The 19,905-nt window shown below is 40.3% G+C and overlaps 1 protein-coding gene across 3 annotated transcripts; it reads right to left on the bottom strand.

Annotated features, from left to right (window-relative positions):
* Positions 1-512: 512 nt before the first annotated feature.
* On the bottom strand, positions 513-19,286 carry nlrx1 (NLR family member X1). 3 transcript variants are annotated; one of them, XM_080509124.1, is made up of 12 exons: positions 19,075-19,286; positions 17,618-17,658; positions 13,867-13,979; positions 12,262-12,652; positions 10,516-10,747; positions 8,908-10,075; positions 7,751-7,934; positions 7,166-7,261; positions 5,081-5,167; positions 4,286-4,537; positions 2,870-3,080; positions 513-2,333 (listed from the first exon to the last, which is right to left on the bottom strand). In XM_080509124.1, exons 2-12 carry the CDS (start codon positions 17,632-17,634, stop codon positions 2,196-2,198), a joined length of 2,889 nt encoding a protein of 962 aa, XP_080365250.1. In that variant the 5' UTR covers positions 17,635-17,658; positions 19,075-19,286; the 3' UTR covers positions 513-2,195. The 3 variants fall into 3 exon arrangements, with proteins under 3 accessions (XP_080365250.1, XP_080365249.1, XP_080365251.1); XM_080509123.1 differs by having other exon boundaries at positions 13,867-17,658; XM_080509125.1 differs by lacking the exon at positions 5,081-5,167 and having other exon boundaries at positions 13,867-17,658.
* Positions 19,287-19,905: the final 619 nt, after the last annotated feature.

Raw genomic sequence — 19,905 nt, 5'->3', positions numbered from 1 at the left:
CAAGTCTTCATATGCAGTCTGCAACTGCTGTAACAGTTACTTTGATTTGTCTCAAAAAAAAAAAAAAGCAGATTCATTTTTATCATGCTTTCTTTAAAAAAAATTCAAGGTTAAAAAAAACAAAAACAAATATCCTCTTTGGGGACTTATTGTATCAGTGGAAAAGGAGTGAATTTTTGATCATCGGATCGAAAATCTGAACTGAGGAAAATGTCATTTTCATGGTCAAAGCAAAAAATCCCCCTCATGCTCCTGTTGGTTTTCAGAAATAATATTTCATTACAGCTGTGCAACAGAAAATACAAATAATGAAGATTTTTCAGCCAACTAGTTCACATTTAAAAATGGTCATGTTGACTTTTTTTTTTTTTTTGAGCATTTAGCCGACAAGCTCACCAGTGCTTCTAATCAATTTATTGGTTATAGTTTGTGAGTCACAAACATAAAAAAAAAAAAAAAACAACAACAACATGCTGGGTCCAACTCTAAACAGAAATCTGGAATATTACCATTAATTTGCTGGGTACTTTTTACATGTATTGCTGGGTTACCAAAATAACTTGGCTATCATATTGAAGAAAATCCTTAATGAAGTGAAGACGGAGCATCAGGATAACTCAAACGTTAACCATCATTAACAGGCAGACGACAGCTTGCAGCATAGCATTTATTGTTTACCCCGGCTCTTGTCGGTTCATTACAGCACAGAAGACAGGACTGTCTGAAATGTTTCCATAAGCGTTTTTTTTTTTTTTTTTTTTTTTTAATCTAGCACTCAACCACATCAGCTCAAGAAAGGGTAACTATTAGCCTCAATAAGGCGTTTTAACCTTTTTATTTTTACTATCAGGATCTCTGATTGAAGAATAAATAAATCAAACTCTGGACATTTGATGCCAGGTTTGGTTTTCCTGAGAATTTCCTGTGCAAGAAGGGAGACAGAAATATGGGTAAATAAGCAACCAACCAGCAGACGTTATGAAGGCAGTCAAAGAAGTGTGCAAATAAACAATACATTTAACCTGCTCAAAGCAGCAGTCCTGTAGTGAAACACTACATTAAAGATAAAGCAGAAATTCTTCTTCTTGTTTCTGTTTACAGTTGTAAAAGGCAGATAAATCAGTATTATATTCTCTTTGAAAAAAATTATTCTTCAGTTAGATTGTTACTTATTTATTACTTTACAATAGATCGGATCTTAATTACTGTCCACACCTTTCAAAATAGGTTATAATAAAGCTGAGTTCCCACTGAAAGAGTTTAATTTGATCTTTTTAAAGGTCAAACTAAAGCCACACACAGGTGTTTTTGATTGCTTTTCACCAGATAAGTGCATTTTCTCATTCCAAATCGCAATTTACATCAGATTTCTTAAACCACACTGGTTCCAAGCCTTGCCACCTCACAGGCTAATTCCATTTAAAGTGGTCCAAACGAGAAGATGGATGACAAAGGGTAACAGGAATCGGAAGCCCTTTAAAAAAACAAAACAAAACAAAAAAAACCCAACTAAAAACACATCTTAGAAGTTGTATATATTTTTTTAATTTTAATCTAATATTCTGGCAACCTCAAAGAGGAAATCACTCCTCTGATGGGAACCAATGTGAGAGAGAGCCTTGATAATATCTTTCTATTCAGCAGTTGAGGCTACTGAAACTTTGGTGTATGACATCAAGTATGGTAAAAAAAAAGAAAATACTCCAACAGCACCACCTTGTGATGTCCTGACGCACTGCAAAACTGTTCCGGGAGTCACATTAACCAAAAGGATCATAGAAAAACAGAAACGCTGGTATTCGCTATATGACCACTGGGAGAAAATCTAATCCAGACAAGTTTGGTGCAAATAATCTACTTGTTACCAAAGTATATTGTTGAGCTTTGCATCATAACGTTTTTATATTATACATTAACGCTTTTTAAAAAAATTGACTTCACTGTGATATGTGATGATAATTTCCCTCATATTCATACTTGACGTTGTTTAACGTGTGAAATTTCTGCTGGGAGAATGTTTAAAAGTCTCACTTTGATTTATCTTAACTTTCTTGAAATGATGACGGATGAACACAGGATTCTTGTCACCACTTGTGAAATGTCTCCTGCGGGATTCCGCAGTTTCAAATGTTGCACGTGTCCCGGTCCAATCTGGTCGGGGTTGTTGGGGTGGGAGGGTGGGGTTACTTGCTGAATCACTTGGACGGGAAGAGAGAGTCCTTCTCAAGCCTGCGTAAAGTCTGCCGGACACCTTTCTCCACCCTGCGGAAGTGCAGCCGCTTCCAGATGCTCTGCTGCTGCTGGCGGCCCCACTCCAGGTCCCGGAGGAAGACCTGCACAGAGGGAGGACGAGTCACTGACACACACTCACACACACACACACACATTTCATCCCCCACAATCTGCGTCAATACACTAATGGTATTGATCGATGCTAAATTTTCATATAATATTATATATTATATTTCCGAGCCTATAAGTCACTGTTGTTTTTGGTTTGGCTGCTCATGTCATTTAAGAAGCAGCTTAATGTCAAAATATACTGGTACATACCACCCATTACCACGAGATGGTACTGTGTGACAACAGAAAGCTTCTGCAGTATCACAGAAACCTCCATCACTACTGTGTTTGACTGAGCGGAAAAAAATGTGTCCAAAAAGAGAAATCGACACGGCAGGATTTAAAGTAAAAATAATCAAATATGAGCGAGTGATCAGAGCGTGCGAGAAATGATTGAATGATGAAATCTCTGGGATAAAAGCAAAATACAGTACTGTAGTCCCCCCACCCCCCAAACACTCGACAATAAACCCCTATAAGAAGTATTTAGTTTTTTTTTCTTTGCTGAAGTTTATGTGGCGTGTACCTGGAGCTGCTGCTGGACCCGCTGGCGGTCCCAGGACGAGGCGTTCTCCCGGATCACGTCGAGGATGGGGTGCCAGTCCTCGGAGATGTCCGAGCCCTCGGTGACGGAGGCCAGGACCCTGACCCGCCGGTTGCTGCCGCCGGGGCTGCTGGGAACGCCGCGCACGTACAGGGACTGCTTCCCCACGTCGCTGAGCTGGTTCAGGTACAGACTACACGCGGAGAATCACAGATCCTCAGGTTTGACACTAATGACATCAGCACTGGATGATAGTGTTACATTGAGCTGTTTTCAGCTGTCATTTTCCACAGAGGCCCATATAAAAGGTCCGCGACCAAGAAATTAATCTTTATTTTTCCCCATTTTTCTTCAATAAAAGAAGCATTTTTGCATTAATATGCAAAAAATGGCACAAAAAGGTATTATGGGAGATATGAAATCCCAGTGACTGAGTCTAAAAAAGTCCATGAACAACAGGGCAAATAAATTAAAAAAAAAAATCTATATATGAAAAATAATGTTTCCCTTTATTACACAATGTTATTTTTTTTTTGTTAAGGTCAGTTAAGTGAATAAGCTCGGCGACCTTAGTGCTCACAACCGTTCCACAGATAGAAAAGATGTCAAAGTTGGAGTGTGAACCTAAAAGAGACATTTAGCACACTTTCAAGCAAAAAAACCCAAAAAAACAATCAGATGAGCATTCTTAGCTATTTTAGCATCGTTTGCCCTTTCAGGAATCAAAGTACCGAACACAGAGGGTTTGTAAAACAATAATATATTTGTTAGGCTTCTACTGGTGTATTCTATTTGGAGCGGACAATTACAGCAGGTCGATGCATTCAAGGTAAAAGTAATGAATAATATATATGATCTGAACACTGAAAGCATTCACAGACTCATCTTTGTGTATTTTATGAATACTCATAAAACCATAAAGCCCAGACTATACATTCACAGATTTACATTTTTTTTGTTCATTTTTAAGTCTCTTTCATAAAAAAAACCTCTTTACTCAGGTCATCAGTCTTAATTATAACATCCGTGACACACACTGAAGAGATTTATGTGACTATCGTGAAAGCAGATCATGGCAAAGCGAGCGAGGAGCCGAGTTTACATTCGGTTCTGCTCATTAACATTTTAAAATGACTGATTATCTGCAACCGATCCTGTAGTTACTTCCACGTCTCGGTAACGTGAGCTGTCATACATTCTGAGTGAACCGTGGCTAACAAGAGGGGAACATTTATTAATTATTTAACCTATTTCTGAGTAATAGATTTACTCCATTGTGTCTATTAATGTCTAAACATGGCCTTTATACGGGGGTCGCACGACAATGTATGTGAACTGTATAACATTTGTAATTGCAAACTGCAAGAGATTTCCCGACTCTCGAGTGTGAACTCTTACTGCACGGTGTGAATGCTGGGGTGCTCCCTGCAGGCGTCCACCAGGGCGAGCGCCGCGTTGTCCCCGATGTTGTTGTAGGCCACGTTGAGCTCCTGCAGCCCGGCGTGGCTCTGCAGCTTCTCGGCCAGCTGCAGCGCCCCGCGGTCGCCCAGGCCGGTGTGCATCAGGGACAGGTGGGTGAGGGACTGGTTCTCCGGGAGGGCCTCCAGCAGGGTGAGGGCCCCCGAGTCCAGCAGGGGGTTGTCACACAGCCTGAGGGCAACACGCGACAGACGGATGGAGTAAGGAATAGAGCATATGTGGTTTCTCTGTATTGTCTTCTATTGATTATCCTATATATATATATCCTATATAGCCAATGGATGGATGGATGGATGGATGATTATCCTTCTTATGGCTTTTCATAAAAGAAATGAAGCCCAATTTAGTGCGGGTTTTTCCTGCATTTCTCCAAATTTCCACAAAGCAGATCAGGTATGAGACTTATTGAGTCATAGAATAAATATCTTGTATCATCTCACACTTGAGTGCAACTCTGAATCTTACATTGTCTTTGCAATTAGTCGAGGAACATAATGTACTTAGTTTCATGTCAAGCAGCGACTAAACAAATTCAAAGCGAAATTGCAAATCTGGCATTCTCCATGCTTTGTTTGCCGTGAATTCATCCAGTCACGTCCATGAACTATGCCCCTATTCTCAGGTGTTTCTCGAGCCGCCACACGACCCCGGGTGGTTTCCCGCAGTGACACCTCTCATGTTTGGTTGAAGGCGTGGACTGAGCGGTGGTCTTACTGTAGGGATTTAATGGAACTCTTGGGGTCAAGGAGCAGATCTCTCAGCAGGATGCAGGACTCAGGACCCAGGCTGTTAAACTGCAGGCTGAGGACGACAGAAACAGGCAGGTGCAACAATCATGAACACACACACACACACACACACACTGCAATCACATGCAGGATGAGCAACATTTGGTTCAGACAAAGACCTTTTAAAGGTTTTATTCTCCATAAATTCTGTATGTTAGGACGTTCAAATACTACAAGCAGAGAGGAAACACCTTTTATATATATTTAAGCTCGGATATTTTTGAGTAACTAACACAAAAACATTAACGTTGCTGTTTTTGTGCCCTTTTCATATAAAAATATGGACAATGGATGGTTCAGTCATATATTATTATATAATATTCATTATAAAGGATGTATACAGCATATTTAGTACATGATCGTCACATTATTATTGACTTAATTCCAGCCAAAATGGCTAAAATCATTAAGACACCAACAATATTTGCATTACTAACTGCTACAAGAAGAGGAAGTGATTTTATGAGAAGGTGGTTTGCATGTGAATCAGAATCCTACATTATAAAATGACATCCCTCTAGTTTTGGTTTGAATCAAAATGCAGCTAATTGGTACATTTATCTCTTTTTACACGCCCTTTTGCTGATCATTTAGATTCAAACTGCACCCCAAAATGTTAATAACGTGCTCTTCTGTGGTGTTAGGAACTGCGTACACACATTTATACACACAGTTTACATGACGTAACAGGACTGCAGGCTCATAAAGGCATCATTTCATTACAAGGAGTGTTTTGTAGAGATGATAATCAAACAACCGAAGTCCAAAATGCATCAATATCAACCTTCACCTCATGCATTTACTCCCTTCTCTCCATTGTCTGTGGCACTGATCTAATAATTAACGTCATATCTTTACTAATCCACAACCAAATGACAGATTTACACTTTTATTTGATTTATATTTGAAGGTGAAAGGTATAAATCTCCCATAAAGGGTTACAGCAGTGATAAATCCGACAACGTGGTTTTTCCAGAATGGATCTTGTCAATAAAAACCCAAACTCCAAAATAGTTGGGACGTAGCATCGGTTCTCGAACACGTAAATAAGAAGCGAACATGGTGACGTACATGGTGGTGCAGTGGTTAACACCACAGCCTCACATAGCAGGAGTGTCTTGAGTTTGTTAGATTATTTTAATAGTAAATGGTGATCCTTAGTCACCAATAGATGTAAAACTAACTGTCGCAGATGGAAGAATACATAGATTTTTTTTTTTTAATCTTAGGATAAACTTTAGACACAGAACAATTTATTGAATCATCATAAACACACCAAATTTTAACTCTATTCACTCAGACCAGCTGTAATCTGTGCTTTAAAAAGCCAGCATCACATTTTTACTCTTTCTCAACCACTTGCATTCAACTGTTCAAAGCTTTATTGTAATCTTTAATCTGATCTTCTGGATCCTGGATGGAGTTCATAAAAATCCAACACATGAGTTACAAACAAAAATGCACCGATCAACCGTAACATTATGACCACCGACAGCTTGTGCAGCAACCAATATTGCAATAATGGCCGATAATGTCATAAAGCATACAACATCAAAAAAAGAGCCTGTATTGTGAAAATATTTTGCCAGTAGCTTAATAACAACTTAATTTGTAAATAATAATTTAAAACAAAATCATTTTAAAATGTAAATTTCAAGAAATAAAATATTTTTCTGTTTTTGTGTAGTTTGTTTACTGACAACAAGCAAAGTCAGGACATATACGATGCTACTGTATGTTTGTTTTTTTAACATCATAAGCTTTATTATATTTAAACAATAATTGTGTAATTAATACATTATTAGTTGCGGCGACGTGCTGCCATCAAGAGAAATGGACATTTTCTACTGGAGCATCACAAGTAGGAAAAAAGCAGGAAATTGTAAGAATTAGTTATGGCTGATTGGTTTACTTTGAATCTGGTGCAACGGTGGTGGCAGTATCAGACATACAGTGTGGAACACCATGCAGAAAGGCATTTGTTGTGCGTGTGTGTGTGCGTGTGTCTCACTTGAGGTTGTGTGTGTGTCTGAAGGCAGGCCACAGCATCTGCAGCATGTCATGAGTGAGCAGACATGAGGACAGGTCCATCTCCTGGAGGTGATAGCTGTGGGAAAACATCACCACATACAGTCGGGAGCTCAAAACACACTTTTAAGAGAATAAGAGCAAATGCCTCAACAACTGTGAGCATCTGAATTCTTATTTTACACATTCATAGTTTATGTTTTACTAGGAACTTTATGTCAGGTGTCATAAGACTAATTATTAATTCTAAGTTATTCATTGGAGATGGCATTATTTTTTACATATATTATATTATACAATATGACGATTTCAGCCGTATTGGTGGAGTAAACCTAGTTATCATAGGAAAAAAACATTTACTTATTTTCAAGTTACCATAATGTTGTAGCTCTTGTAAAATGTGTCTGATTCATATAAGGACAAGCACCAGTCTGTTTTTTTTTTTTTTTTTCCAGTTCTTTGTGTAACAGGATACAGTGAGGATGACTATTCAAATGCAGAATTTGTCGAATTAGATATGTGAAATGGTTTATAGTCTCTCACAAGGCTGAGTGAAATCACAGTTTACCTGGGAGGTGTGCACGAGAGTACCGAACTCAGCACGAAGCACTTGAGTGAAGTCAATCGAATGTTGGTGAGGCGAATGGATCGGATCGTGGACAGAACCTCTGAAGTGAGTCGGGGGTTCTGAAACTCGTAGAGGAGGACCAGCAGGTCCATCACCTCCTCCGCCGGCTGAGGCTTGCTGAGCTCTGGGATCAAGCAAGAATAAGACTGTCGTTATACGTCATGCGTTTTTAACTCCTGGCCAAAGAAAGTAGGATCTACAACAATGTTTAATCCAACTGTCTGTATTCTCCTCAATGTTTATAGTATTGTTCTATGGCGTTTATGGTCTATTGGCCTGGGGCGTTCTATGGGGTTTTCAAAACCTCGCCGTGTGAACGCGAAACTATTCTGAAACTTGTTTTCACTCAGCGCATTTGGTGAATGAAGAGATTATCTCGTGAGACCAGACCAGGCAGAACGATCACAGAGAAAACGAAAACAAAGAAGCATGTACGCAATTCCAGAAACTCACCCCCACATAAAATAAAAAAGTGGCACCTCAACCTAATAAGTTGTGTAATAACCTAAAATGAACAATGGTTCCTGTTGCTGCTGCCAGTGGTGTGAGCTGGCCACACATTGTTTGAGCTCTTCTCTACAGCAGTTTAAGAATATAACTTAAAATAAGATCTGCTTCTCCCTGAAGTTTGTTTTTAAGTCTTCAAGAAGGAAAAGGGGAAAATGTTGAGCCTGAATACAACAGCGGTAAATGCTAAACCCTTGATTAGTGCATGGAGCAAAGAACCTCGCAAAAACTGATATAGTTATTGAAAACCGTGACCTTGGAAACAATACTTCAGTATAAATTGTGCTGGATTTGTATGTTTTTTCATGCTTTAATTCTTTGGACTTGTCAGTTTAAAGTTTAATTTAGATGCCAGGATCATCGCTGTTAAAGAAATCTTCAGCATTGTACCAAACTCAAACATTGCTAGTAAAGCCAGCGATATCTACAAAAAGGACTCAACATCGGCTGGTTCTGGATAAGTTAGGAGCCTGAGTCGCTTCAAAATACACTGAAAAGCCCCTCACTTACAAACAGCATCAAAGATATTGAAATAAACCAACAGTAACTCACCCATCCTCCGTAAGAAGACTGAAAAGAGCACGTCTTACCTCTGACGAGGTAGTTCCTCAGGGCACGAGTGATCTGGACCACGGTGGTGCTCTGAATGCTGCAGCCCAGCTGCTGGAGAATAACCCGGTTGCCAAAATGCAACAGGCCACCCATAAAGATGGGGTAGAGTTCAAAAGGCTGGCCGGCGGTGTGCTGCTTGGGCTGCGGGCCGTGGACTCCCAGCAGGCTTTGCTCCACTTGATCCAGGACGTCCTCATTGTGGCTGTCCTCGGTACGGAACATCTCGGACGCCATGGTTTTGGCGATGGTGCCCTTGTTGCGGCTGCTGAACTTGTCGTAGAGCTTCGGGAAGAACTTGAGGAGGTTGAACACGGCGAAGATTCGGACGGGGATGAATTTGGACAGGATGCCGACGATGGCGCCGACGTCTTCCCCCGCCTGACCGATGGCCACAGAGACTTGTCTCCCGAGCTTTTCTAAAGCTGACTTGTTCTCCCCGAGAACCACATAGAGAGCCGCCAGGTACTCCTGCATGGCGGGGACGGCGAACACGTAGCGTACTTCATCCGTCTCACTCAGCTCGTCGGGGAAACGCTTACCGCTCTCTACGCACGGCGTCAGGAAGAAGTCCAACACGTCGGTCCGGAAGACGGCCAGCTGACGCAGCTCCTCGTCCGTCTTGGTCTTCCCTCCAATCCACTGCTCCAGCTCCTCTTCGGAGAACGACGTGCGGCGGTACGTCACGCCGTCGAATGCAAGTTTACCGACGGTCCGCACGACGTAGAGCATGAGCGAGTTCTTTTGCTCCAGACTGGACACGTCTGTCTCGGCTCCCGAGCCGACGACCTCGCCACCGAAGTTGAGCCTGAGGAAGCTGGTGTAGATGCCGGTGAGCGTGCGGATGGGGGCGTTGGCGTCGGTGAAATGCAGGAAGTGCAATGTGGCGCAGGTGAGCCAGCAGTAAGACGGCAGGAAGCACGCCGTAGCCAGCTGGCTCTCCCTTTGGAGGTTGAGGTAAAGCAGCTCTATGAGAGCTTGGGCCTCGTGGTCACGGGTAGATTTCCCACTCTGCTGCAGCAGGCGGCCTGCAAAGTACGCGCGTTGGCGGTCCGGGTCGTTGAAGCCACAAATCTGTGCGTAACGACTCACGTACTTCTCAGGGATCCGGTCCAGAGCTGAGAGTCTGGTGGTCACCAAGACGCTTGCCTGGTGGACAGACAATAACAGACATCTTCATCAGGAACAATCACCAACTCTGAAAACTGGGTTAGAATTATTATTTTGTGTGTGTGTGTATTTAGCTACTTTAAATAGTTTTAGGGATTATCGCACTTGTAGCCATTACAGCTGTATTACCTTTCTCTGGTGATTTTAGCTGATTTAAGTCTTTCAACATGACTTTAATTTGTTGGTTCTCCCCGCATATCGAACATACGGGTAAACCATTAACATCCTTGGCAGTGTAAAACAAATAAATCCGTCCATGTTGAATGAAAATATGTTTTTTTTTTTTTACAAAAAAACCCCAAAAGTAACACATAAAAAAAAAAACACCTCTATTTTTTTTTTTTGCATGTCAAACAAAATGACTATGCGTTTCCACCTGAGGAACACAGAACCGGGAAGGTGGACGGCGGTTCTCTTACCTCAGGCAGGAGGTACTTCCTCAGCAGGTTCACCACCAACACGCTCGGAGGCAGCGGCTCATTGGGATCACTGCAGAGCTCGGTGGAGCCGATCCGGAAGTCCAGGTGCATCTTCTCCATGCCGTTGAAGAGGAAGAGCACATCCTTGGCTTGGTCTCCCTCACCACTCAGCAGGGGGTGTTTCTTCAGGTGGAGGTATTTCCTGCTGACCAGGTCCCTTAAGGAGGCAGCCCTGAACCAAGGAGACCGGTGATTCAGTGGGGCGATGGAAACGATCAGTCGCCAAACAATGATTTGTTGTTAATTGCATTACAGTGAAGAAGTGCCCATTTAAATCACCTTAGAAAAGTGAAGTTTAGCCATTCATTGAAGAGAACCGTGTCGAGAGAATCCCTTACTGTGTTTAGCTTTTCTTTTCTCTAAAGTGGACATGTTTTGCTTCTTATCCAACTGGATTCATCGGTTCATGCTGCTCCCTTGAACCAGGCTGACTTTAGTTAATCATTCAGAAAAATATCAAGGGACTGCAATTATACTAAGATATCCACCCATGAAGTCTGGAGTCATACAGCAGAGGTTTCCAGTCACTCTATAAGACGTCTGCAACCTCTGTGCACAATAGACTTTTTTTTTTCCACCTAATAAAATTTATGGGGAGCAACAAAAATGATAAGACCTTCAAAATGAAGACAAGTAATAAATAATAATTGTTGTCAATTATATACAAAGAGTGGATTCTGGCAATTATGAAAATTCAACACTACAGTTAAAAATGGCTGATTAAAATGTTATTTATAACAGCTTAATTCTTTCAGAATGCATAATAATGGCACAATACATTAAAATTAGAGGACAACAACAGCTTATTAGGTCCAACAAGACTATGGCTTCATGTACAGGACAATACATTTCAAGTAAAATAAGAGTCAGTTAGATCAAATCCTCATCTATTCAGTTCACTCAAGCTCTTCACTTCGGTGAGTCACATGTTGCCCGTCAGGTTTTTCTCTTTTGCTTAACCTTTAAGTACTTTTGCCAATTGCACTGATCACATGTGTACCGAACACAACAAATGAACTATGTGAACTCCAGTCTTGCCCCGGCCTTCCGAAGGAGAAGCTCCAATGAGATTTAATGCTGAAATGACTCATTTAGTTTCACCTGTTAATAAAATCTCTTTAATGCGTGAGCTTTCTGCGTTGTTTTGAATCTGATTCTGATGGTTTTTATATCATGCGTTGAACATTTATTGTCTTTCAATTCTGAAATACCAGTTGCAACTTGATTTGCGTGGTGCTTCCTGTCTTTTGCCAGGACATGTTTACATGAGAGATTTTTTTTGGTTGATCCAGTGTGGCATTTTTAGTCCAGTAAACATTGAATGAACAGAACTAAATTAGTAAATGAATCACTTAAAGTTATGCACCTCCTAACATCCTGCAATTTATAAAACATCATAACAGCCTATTTCTGTGTTTTCAAGAAATGGGGAGATAATCAGGAAAAAAAAAAATCAGGAAAAAAAAAATTGGTCATTAAACTGTATTCCGATCATCAAAGTTTTACAGAACATCAAACAGCACCGGTAGAGTCAGCAGTCCTGCTTCCTTACAGCCTCAATCTGACTTGACTGAATGCCAAATAGATTCAAGCTTTTCAGTTCGATCGAGGCTACTGGGGGGGGGGGGGATGTATCACATTGCCAATCCACATATTTTGTGTGTAGGCAAGAGAAACGGAACTTACCTTGACAGCTTACTGAGGTCCTCGCAGGAAAACGGCAGCAGCAGCTTGAACTGGGTCAGAGTGCTCCCCTGGCACCAATCCAGCACCAGCTTTCTGACCACAGTGCTTTTCCCGGTGCCCACGGCCCCGTACAGCAGCAGGTTGAGCCCCCGGCCCTCGCAGTAGCCCTCCGGGGGCTCAAACAGCTGCTCGACATTGACAGCGGGGCTGGAATCTGAGTGGACGTGAAGAGGCGAGCAGAGGTGTCCCGCCCTCTCCTCGGTCTTCCTTTCCAGGATGAGCGGATCCACGTGCATGGTCTCCGGCCTGAACAGCCCGCCGAACTGTTTCTCCTCCTGAGGGAGGTGGTTGAACCACAGGAACAGCTTCCTCTTGTGGATCTCTATTGGATCTGAAAGCACGGGGGAGCAAAAAAACGAAAAGTACTTTTACTGAATGTGGATGTGCTGTCGGTGTATTTCACACTTTGCGATTTCGGCCGTCTCAGACAAAAGATGGAATGATGGTAATGGAGGTGAACACAGATAAATTGACTTGATACAGGAGGTAAATTTGTATAAAGGAGGTTTTGTTTGCACAGTATGATATACTATACTATACAGTAGGCGTGTAGGCATAAAAAAAAAAGAAGATGCAAACTTGATATTTTGCGCACACTCACAGGACGCTCTGAGGATCCTGCCTGACAGGAACAACACACACTGTCCACTTAGTGCATCAGATTTCATGAATATGGAATATCATGGGATTTGAAAATGATTTGAAAATGAGGGGCAAAAAAAAATCAGCCTTCAGTTGAGATGCTGTTATTTTGATGAGAAGCGTTTCCTCAGCATGACTTTTATTAACAGAGTTTATCTGAGGATATATTCAGCTGTTCCCCTTGTTAGGTTTTCCAATATTTTGCCAAATCTCTTCTTTTGCTCTTGTTTTTTTTTTTTTTTTTTTTAAATCCCGCTGAACAATGTCTCAAAATATGGATTTATGATACAAGATTCTCTGACATGCCAGAGAGCTGTATTGACTTTATGTTATCCATCATTCAATCCAGCCATGGAAAGTCACAGCGATTTTCTTCTGTTACAAATCTGCAGTCTCCATCAATGTGGCAAAACAAATTGTGAAAATGCTGCTCTGTACATCCCATATTGTAACGGTGAAGTTAACCCTGACCCGATAAAATCTAAAAGTTTGTCGGCTGAACATTTCCGATTTGACACGTCGTCATAAATGATCCTTCCCAAAAGTTAAAGAATGCATCATTACTAACAGTTCACATAAATCCTTAAAGCCACAGTTCACAGTTGTTTTGCTGATGCTGGCAGGACAACTCTGACCCATCAATGTAAGAACTCCTCAGAACTGACAGTGCACTGACTAAATTCTCTGAGGAATAAGTCAGTGCATCATTTCGACAGACGCTCCAGAGTGAATGAGTCTGGTCGCTAAAACTCATTGAGGAAATAACTGGTGGAGTACGTTTGCACTTTTTGGGTTTTTTTGTTCCCATTTCATGCCACAACTGTAATTATCTCGTCATATCCTGTATTTAGGAAGGCAGGAAGCATTTCAGATGAGATTTCGGACTGGTATCGAGTTGTGCACCTGGTTCTGAAGGGGCGGAGCAGAAGGACCTGCAGGAAACGCCCGTGACTGGATAGAGGACCACGTCCACGTTCCTCTTCCACCTCCATAGTGGGACGACCGGACTCAGCGACCTGAAAAAACCCCCCCCCCAAAAACACAGAACCATGCATGCTATTTTTACATTGCAACTCATTACACAGTGAACAACTCAACGTGGTCGTCGTTCTGTCTCACATCCAAGACTCGCCTGCAGGAAGGGCTGCTGTGAGGCCGGGTGCAGGTTGTAGCAGGTATTGTGACATACCTCCAAGGCACTGACATTCACACAGCAGCAACCAATTAAGTCTCTAAACTAAGAGGCGCAAGGGGGGGGGCGAGAAGCTCGCACGGAGTTTGCCTGAAAGTCTGAAGGGCATTCGTGAGAGTCAGCGGAAGTGTGAATGTTTTTTTTTTTTGTTTAACAAGAAATGTGTTCCATACTGAACAGTCTCAGAAAGAATGTATTCATATAACCAGTGTTCAATGCAGCAGCAAACAAAGAAACTCACCGTCTCTTGTAATGCGATCCAGAAAAGTTGAGACATAAAATGTAGAGATTTTTTTTTTTTTTATCAAATGAGAACACAACAATGTATATTTTGTATCTCAGATTAATAAATTCAATTTTGTATATAAACTACATATTTCACAATTTGCCAGGCTAAATCATGGCTGTTCATGGACGAAGTATTAAACAAAGATGAGTACGTTCTCCCATTTTTTTTTTTTGTGTGTGCGTCTTGGGTTTGTGTGTTCATATTACTGTTAATAATACCGTCTGAAAGTGACGACTTGAGAATTTTAAATACACGCCCTGTTTTCCTGTGAAGCCACTTCAAATTTCTTGTGACTCATCTTGAACCAAGATGTGTATACTAATTCTGTGTACCGTAAATGCTTTGTCCTAAGCCCCGCCCCCAATGACCATTGTGACGAATAGGCTGCTTTGAAAGAGCCTCTTCTTTACCAGCAGCAGCAAAAACAAAAAACAAAACAAAAAAACTACGGATAATGGCTTTAACTCGCGGGATTTGTGTAAGACAGATTCAGGCCCTGGTTACACCCCAATGTTTTTAAAGTGAACATGGAAAACAAATACAGAGCCACTGAAAATGAATGTCCATGTTTTCAACATTGATAGTGTTTACCGTGTATTGTTCTTTACGCATGTGTGGTTTGGTTTCATTACCAAAACAATCAAACAATTGTAAAAGGGGTCTTATTGTGATTTGTGACTTAAAATTGGAAAAATAATGCGTGAGCGGGTTTTTGATTTCAGGAAAGGGAAGCATTGAGCTGCTCCTTGACCACTTAAAGATTTTTTTTTTTAAAGCTTTAAGCAGCTTTTATAGTGAAGTGAAGTTAGATCACACTTCAGACTTATTTACACAGAAAAACGGGTAAATCTCTGTTATACAAATGGTGGTTGACTAGTAAAAAGATTTTCAACGTCAACTTGAAGTGGTACCATTAAAACAACGTCAAACAAACCTGCTGCCGATGATGCTGAACCACACAGGCTTGTAGTTTAAATGTCAGTTATGCAACCAGCATGCTGCTAAAATTACACAACATAATTCATGTTGGCTCTAAGCCCTTTTTTCATGACTCAGCAGTAGCTTGAAATTCTACTTTACAATAGAATTTTTCCTTTCAACTCTGTGTGTGCGTGTAAGGAGATGATATCATAACCACGACAGAAGAATAACTGCCTTGAATCACCAATCTCTTTAAATATATTAATTAAGTGTCGAGTTAAAGAGTAAGGAAGTATTTCAGTGTTGGAAAATCATTTAGAATTAGAGATGATGACTTTACCACTTTGTACAATTTTAAAGAAACATTCAGCAGCACATTACAACAATAAAAGCAGATGTTCATCTCTGCACTCACAAATACAGAAAAAGCCAAACTATGAAGATGTCGGCTACAAACAAGTTGCAAACACATTTCTAGGTCTGAGATTATATATATTTATTTATGTTTGAATCATGGAACCTTTAGAAGAGGCGCGACATCCAAGTTTTTATTAAAAGGTGAAATTAAAAGTTACTACAAACTCAATGGATGACTTGCACATCCGTTAATTCTCCATTAATGGTGATTATTTACTGATTTTACAGCAACACAACGCACCCAGATAACTTCTCTTTCAAGGAAAGTCTGGCTTATTTCAGTAAAACATCACAAGAATCTGATTTCACAGTGAAAGAGTTCAGTTTCTAAACTGAAATAAAACCTGCGACCAACACTAAAATATAAGACACATTAGGAAAGAAAAAGAAACTATGATAAATGACACACATGACAATAGCTCTTTGGAAAAACTTGCTTTGAGAGTGCAACATTTTGAAAAGCCAAAAAAAAAAAAAAGTAAATTTTTAAACAATATAGATTTGATCTGAATATAGCATTATGTTACGAAGAAGTTTACATCGATTAATTCTCTTCATCAACACATACAGGAGGCACACAGAACAGTTGAGTTACTTGTTTTTCCTTAGAAATATCTTTATTCTAAGGAGCAAACACAGCAGAGAAACACTGTGTCAATAGTAAAACATAAAAAGAAATAGGTCACTGGTCTCAAGTGACACTCCTCTGTGAGAAACGAGGCGCCTGATCCCATCGGTACGAACCCCAACAGAACCAACAAGAAGGTCTGAGCGTCGACAGCAACACGTCACGCAACAGTAAACAAACACGGGCTGCTTATTCATACGTCACGCCTGCATGTAGCGGGGAAATATTCCACATGTGGGTTTATTTGGTTTTCTGGGCCGAGTGAGGTGGAAGCATGTATTTACATAACATGATAATCAGTGTTTCAAGTGAAAATGCATAATTATTGTCATTTTTGCTTCAGAAAAGTGTCTTTAAAGTCTGGAAAACAATTACTTTTTAACTGAATCTGAGAATAAATCTCTCTGTCTCTGCCCGTCTATGGTCTAGACCTGCTTTCATTCACGTTAAAGTCGCCGGAGGTTAAATCTAATCCATGCCGACGGGGCGAAAAGGCCCACGTCCACCATGGACATGGTGACAAACCATCCCAGGACTTTCAGAGAGTTTACAAAACAATGTCGATATTAAACCTTTAAAAAGGCTACTTCTAAAACAAAAAAAACAGATTATATGAAAGAATAACGTAGATATTTTCAGTTTAATGACCAAAGTGGGTAAACTGTGCTACTTTAACTCACTGCGTTTGCACTGTTTTTTTTCTTCTTGTTGCACTTTTTTACCTTTTTTACTGTTCGACTGTGTTTGTTTTGTGTCATGAAAACAAATTCCTTGTATTATGTTAACTATATTTGGTACTAAACCGGTTTCTGATTCTGATGACGCCACTAATTCAATATAATAACAGTTTGACAGCTTAAAATTCACCAAAATTGCACATATTTCACATTTTGTAGCGAAAAATATTGATGTAATGACGTTCTTGCTCAACTATTGCGAGAGGTGATGAGACATTGGAGGTATGCCAGTAAAAAAATAACCAAAAAAAAAAAAAAAGAAAAATGCACTCAACAGAACCAAAGAGTTGTCGTCCAATCTACCCCCGGGTATGTTCACTCCGATATAGTTTTCTGACTATCGCCGTGGGCGAGTACGTACTGTAGTGTCGTCCATTTGTAAAATAGGTGTGATCCCAACAACTATTCAGCGTCTCCAGATTGAGCGTGAGTCAGTGAACACGAGTGTCCTGCACTGGTTTGTCACTGACCTGTGGAGCAGACTCATCGTTGTGGTGTTTCAGGGATCGCTCTGTAAAGAAGAGGAAAAAAAATAAAATAAAACAAAGTGAAACCAGATGTCCCTGATGGAGTTGTAGTTCTCATAATCGCATTAATATTTGGCATCTTTGAGTAAATCGTCACCTTTTCATTGTTATCCCACCTGATTTATGCATTCATCTTCATACCATGACCCAATAATGAGCCATCCTGTGTATTTTTATTTATTTTTTTGTATTTTAACATTGTATTGGAGAGACGAACTACTAAACTCAAAAAGTAATATATATATGTCAGATCATTTTTAACAGGAAATGGTGAAATATGGGTCAATTTGGTCATTTGACATCATTGTTTAAGGGATTGGGGTGTGATGCTGTGTTTATACACTTGGTTTATAGTGCTAAAATATAGAAATATTCATAATTGTCAGTCTGAACAAATTTATGCAAGTTCCCACAAAATCAAAAATGTCAAACATACTTTTGTTCTGCGGCCACATGCAGCTCAGTTTGATCTCGAGTGGCCTGGACTTATCAAATAAATGACACGATAACCTTTAAATGTAAACTTTGCAGTTTTTCTTTGTTGTGCTGCAGAATATATGTGATGAAAAAGTCCATATTCTTACAAAGCCAAACAATTATATCTCAGCTCGAGTCTCAGCGTTGCTTTTTGTCTGCTTTTGTTAAGAAATTTGGTCTTAAAAAAATGTTTTCTTTGAAATTTCTACAATTTTACAGATTGCTTCTTTCTTGCAGACAAGTTTTGGCCCATTGGGCTTTTTGTTTGACATCCCTGCTCTAAAGGCTCACTTTGCATAGTAGGAATGTCTGCCAGTCAAACTAAAGTTGTATATATATTTTTTTAATCACCAATGCACTATTATTTAATTTTCATCTGAGTTTTTCTATTACAGATTTTAATGCCTTTTAAAGTTGACCTGAATCAAACTGATGACAATTCGAATGCACAATAGAATTGACTTCAGCACTTCTGTCATTCTTAGATACAACTAAACCACAAATGAGCGTTTGTCTAGACTGTTTTAAAAAGAACAATAGAAATGGGAACTTTTGATACCTTTAGGGAAGTCGTGCACGTTGAAACTGATAAACCATTTAGTTTCTGTTAAACCAGCTTGATGGCGGTAAATATTCAAAGTGTGCAGAGGATCTGGATCAGGCTCCAGGAGCTCCAGGGTCTGGATCTGATCCAGGGGCTGAGGCTCTGGTTCCGTTAGAAGCTCGAAGATGAGACCGAGGAAAGGTTTCGATCTCCGGCTGCTCGGTTCTCGTCCAGAAGCTCCCCGTGCGGAAAAAGAGAACCCCCCCCCCCCCCCACACACACACACACACACACACACACTCTTCTGCCCTCATAAATACCCCCGCGGGAGCTATTAACAGCCCCGAAACGTGACATGACGGGAAATGAATCGACGTACCGCACAGATCGTCCTCTTCTCCCGTGGCGTCCGGACGCGGAGGTCAAGTCATTGGTTCATTCAGGGTGGCAATCCGCTCCCCGGGACACCGTGATCCACGCAGTATGGGCGCGCGTGTGTGTGTGTATGTGTGTGTGCGTGTGTGTATCTGTCACAAGTTCCGTGCTCCGTTTGTTCCTGAGCTCACAGCAGACTGCGAACCACCGCTTTCCAAAACCCGATCCGCCCCGCTGCCGCACCGTCAGAGTAAAAGCCTGTACTATTTCCGCCAACTGATTTCAAAATAAAAGCTCCAATCACTTCGCAAGGAATGCTTGGGAATTGTTTATTTAAATTTTTTAAACAATGATTTATACAAGCTATAACCTAAAAGGTTTTGAATTGTTTTATTTTGAATAGAATGAAAATTTATTTCAGACATGTGTGCACAAATTTGATTCTTCAAAACAATTTAATAATAATAATGATAATAGTAATAATAATAATAATAATAATGCCCAACCATATGAGAAAAGGAGTAGGACTAAATGTTAATTTAGTTTGTGTGAAAAATCTAATGTTCTTTTCAATATGATATTAAGCAAAACTTTATTTTTATTCCTATTTTTGATAATATGGTGACGCTTTTCCAAAATAAAATACCTTTGACATTTTTAATAATAAAATAATATTAAAAAGAAAAATTCCAATTTCCATCTATTTTACTGGGTCACCTATAAAGAGTTAATCAATAGAGATAAAAAAAATCACATTTTTTTTCAAACATTTATTTATTTCGAAAATATATTTGCACTGTTGCCTCCAAACCACCTGACTGAGGAAACAACGCTC

This window comes from Blennius ocellaris, assembly GCF_963422515.1.
Source record: "Blennius ocellaris genome assembly, chromosome: 2".
In the NCBI taxonomy this organism is placed as follows: domain Eukaryota; kingdom Metazoa; phylum Chordata; class Actinopteri; order Blenniiformes; family Blenniidae; genus Blennius; species Blennius ocellaris.
The sequence above is the reverse complement of the archived record's forward strand: the minus strand, read 5'-3'. Positions and strand labels throughout refer to the sequence as shown.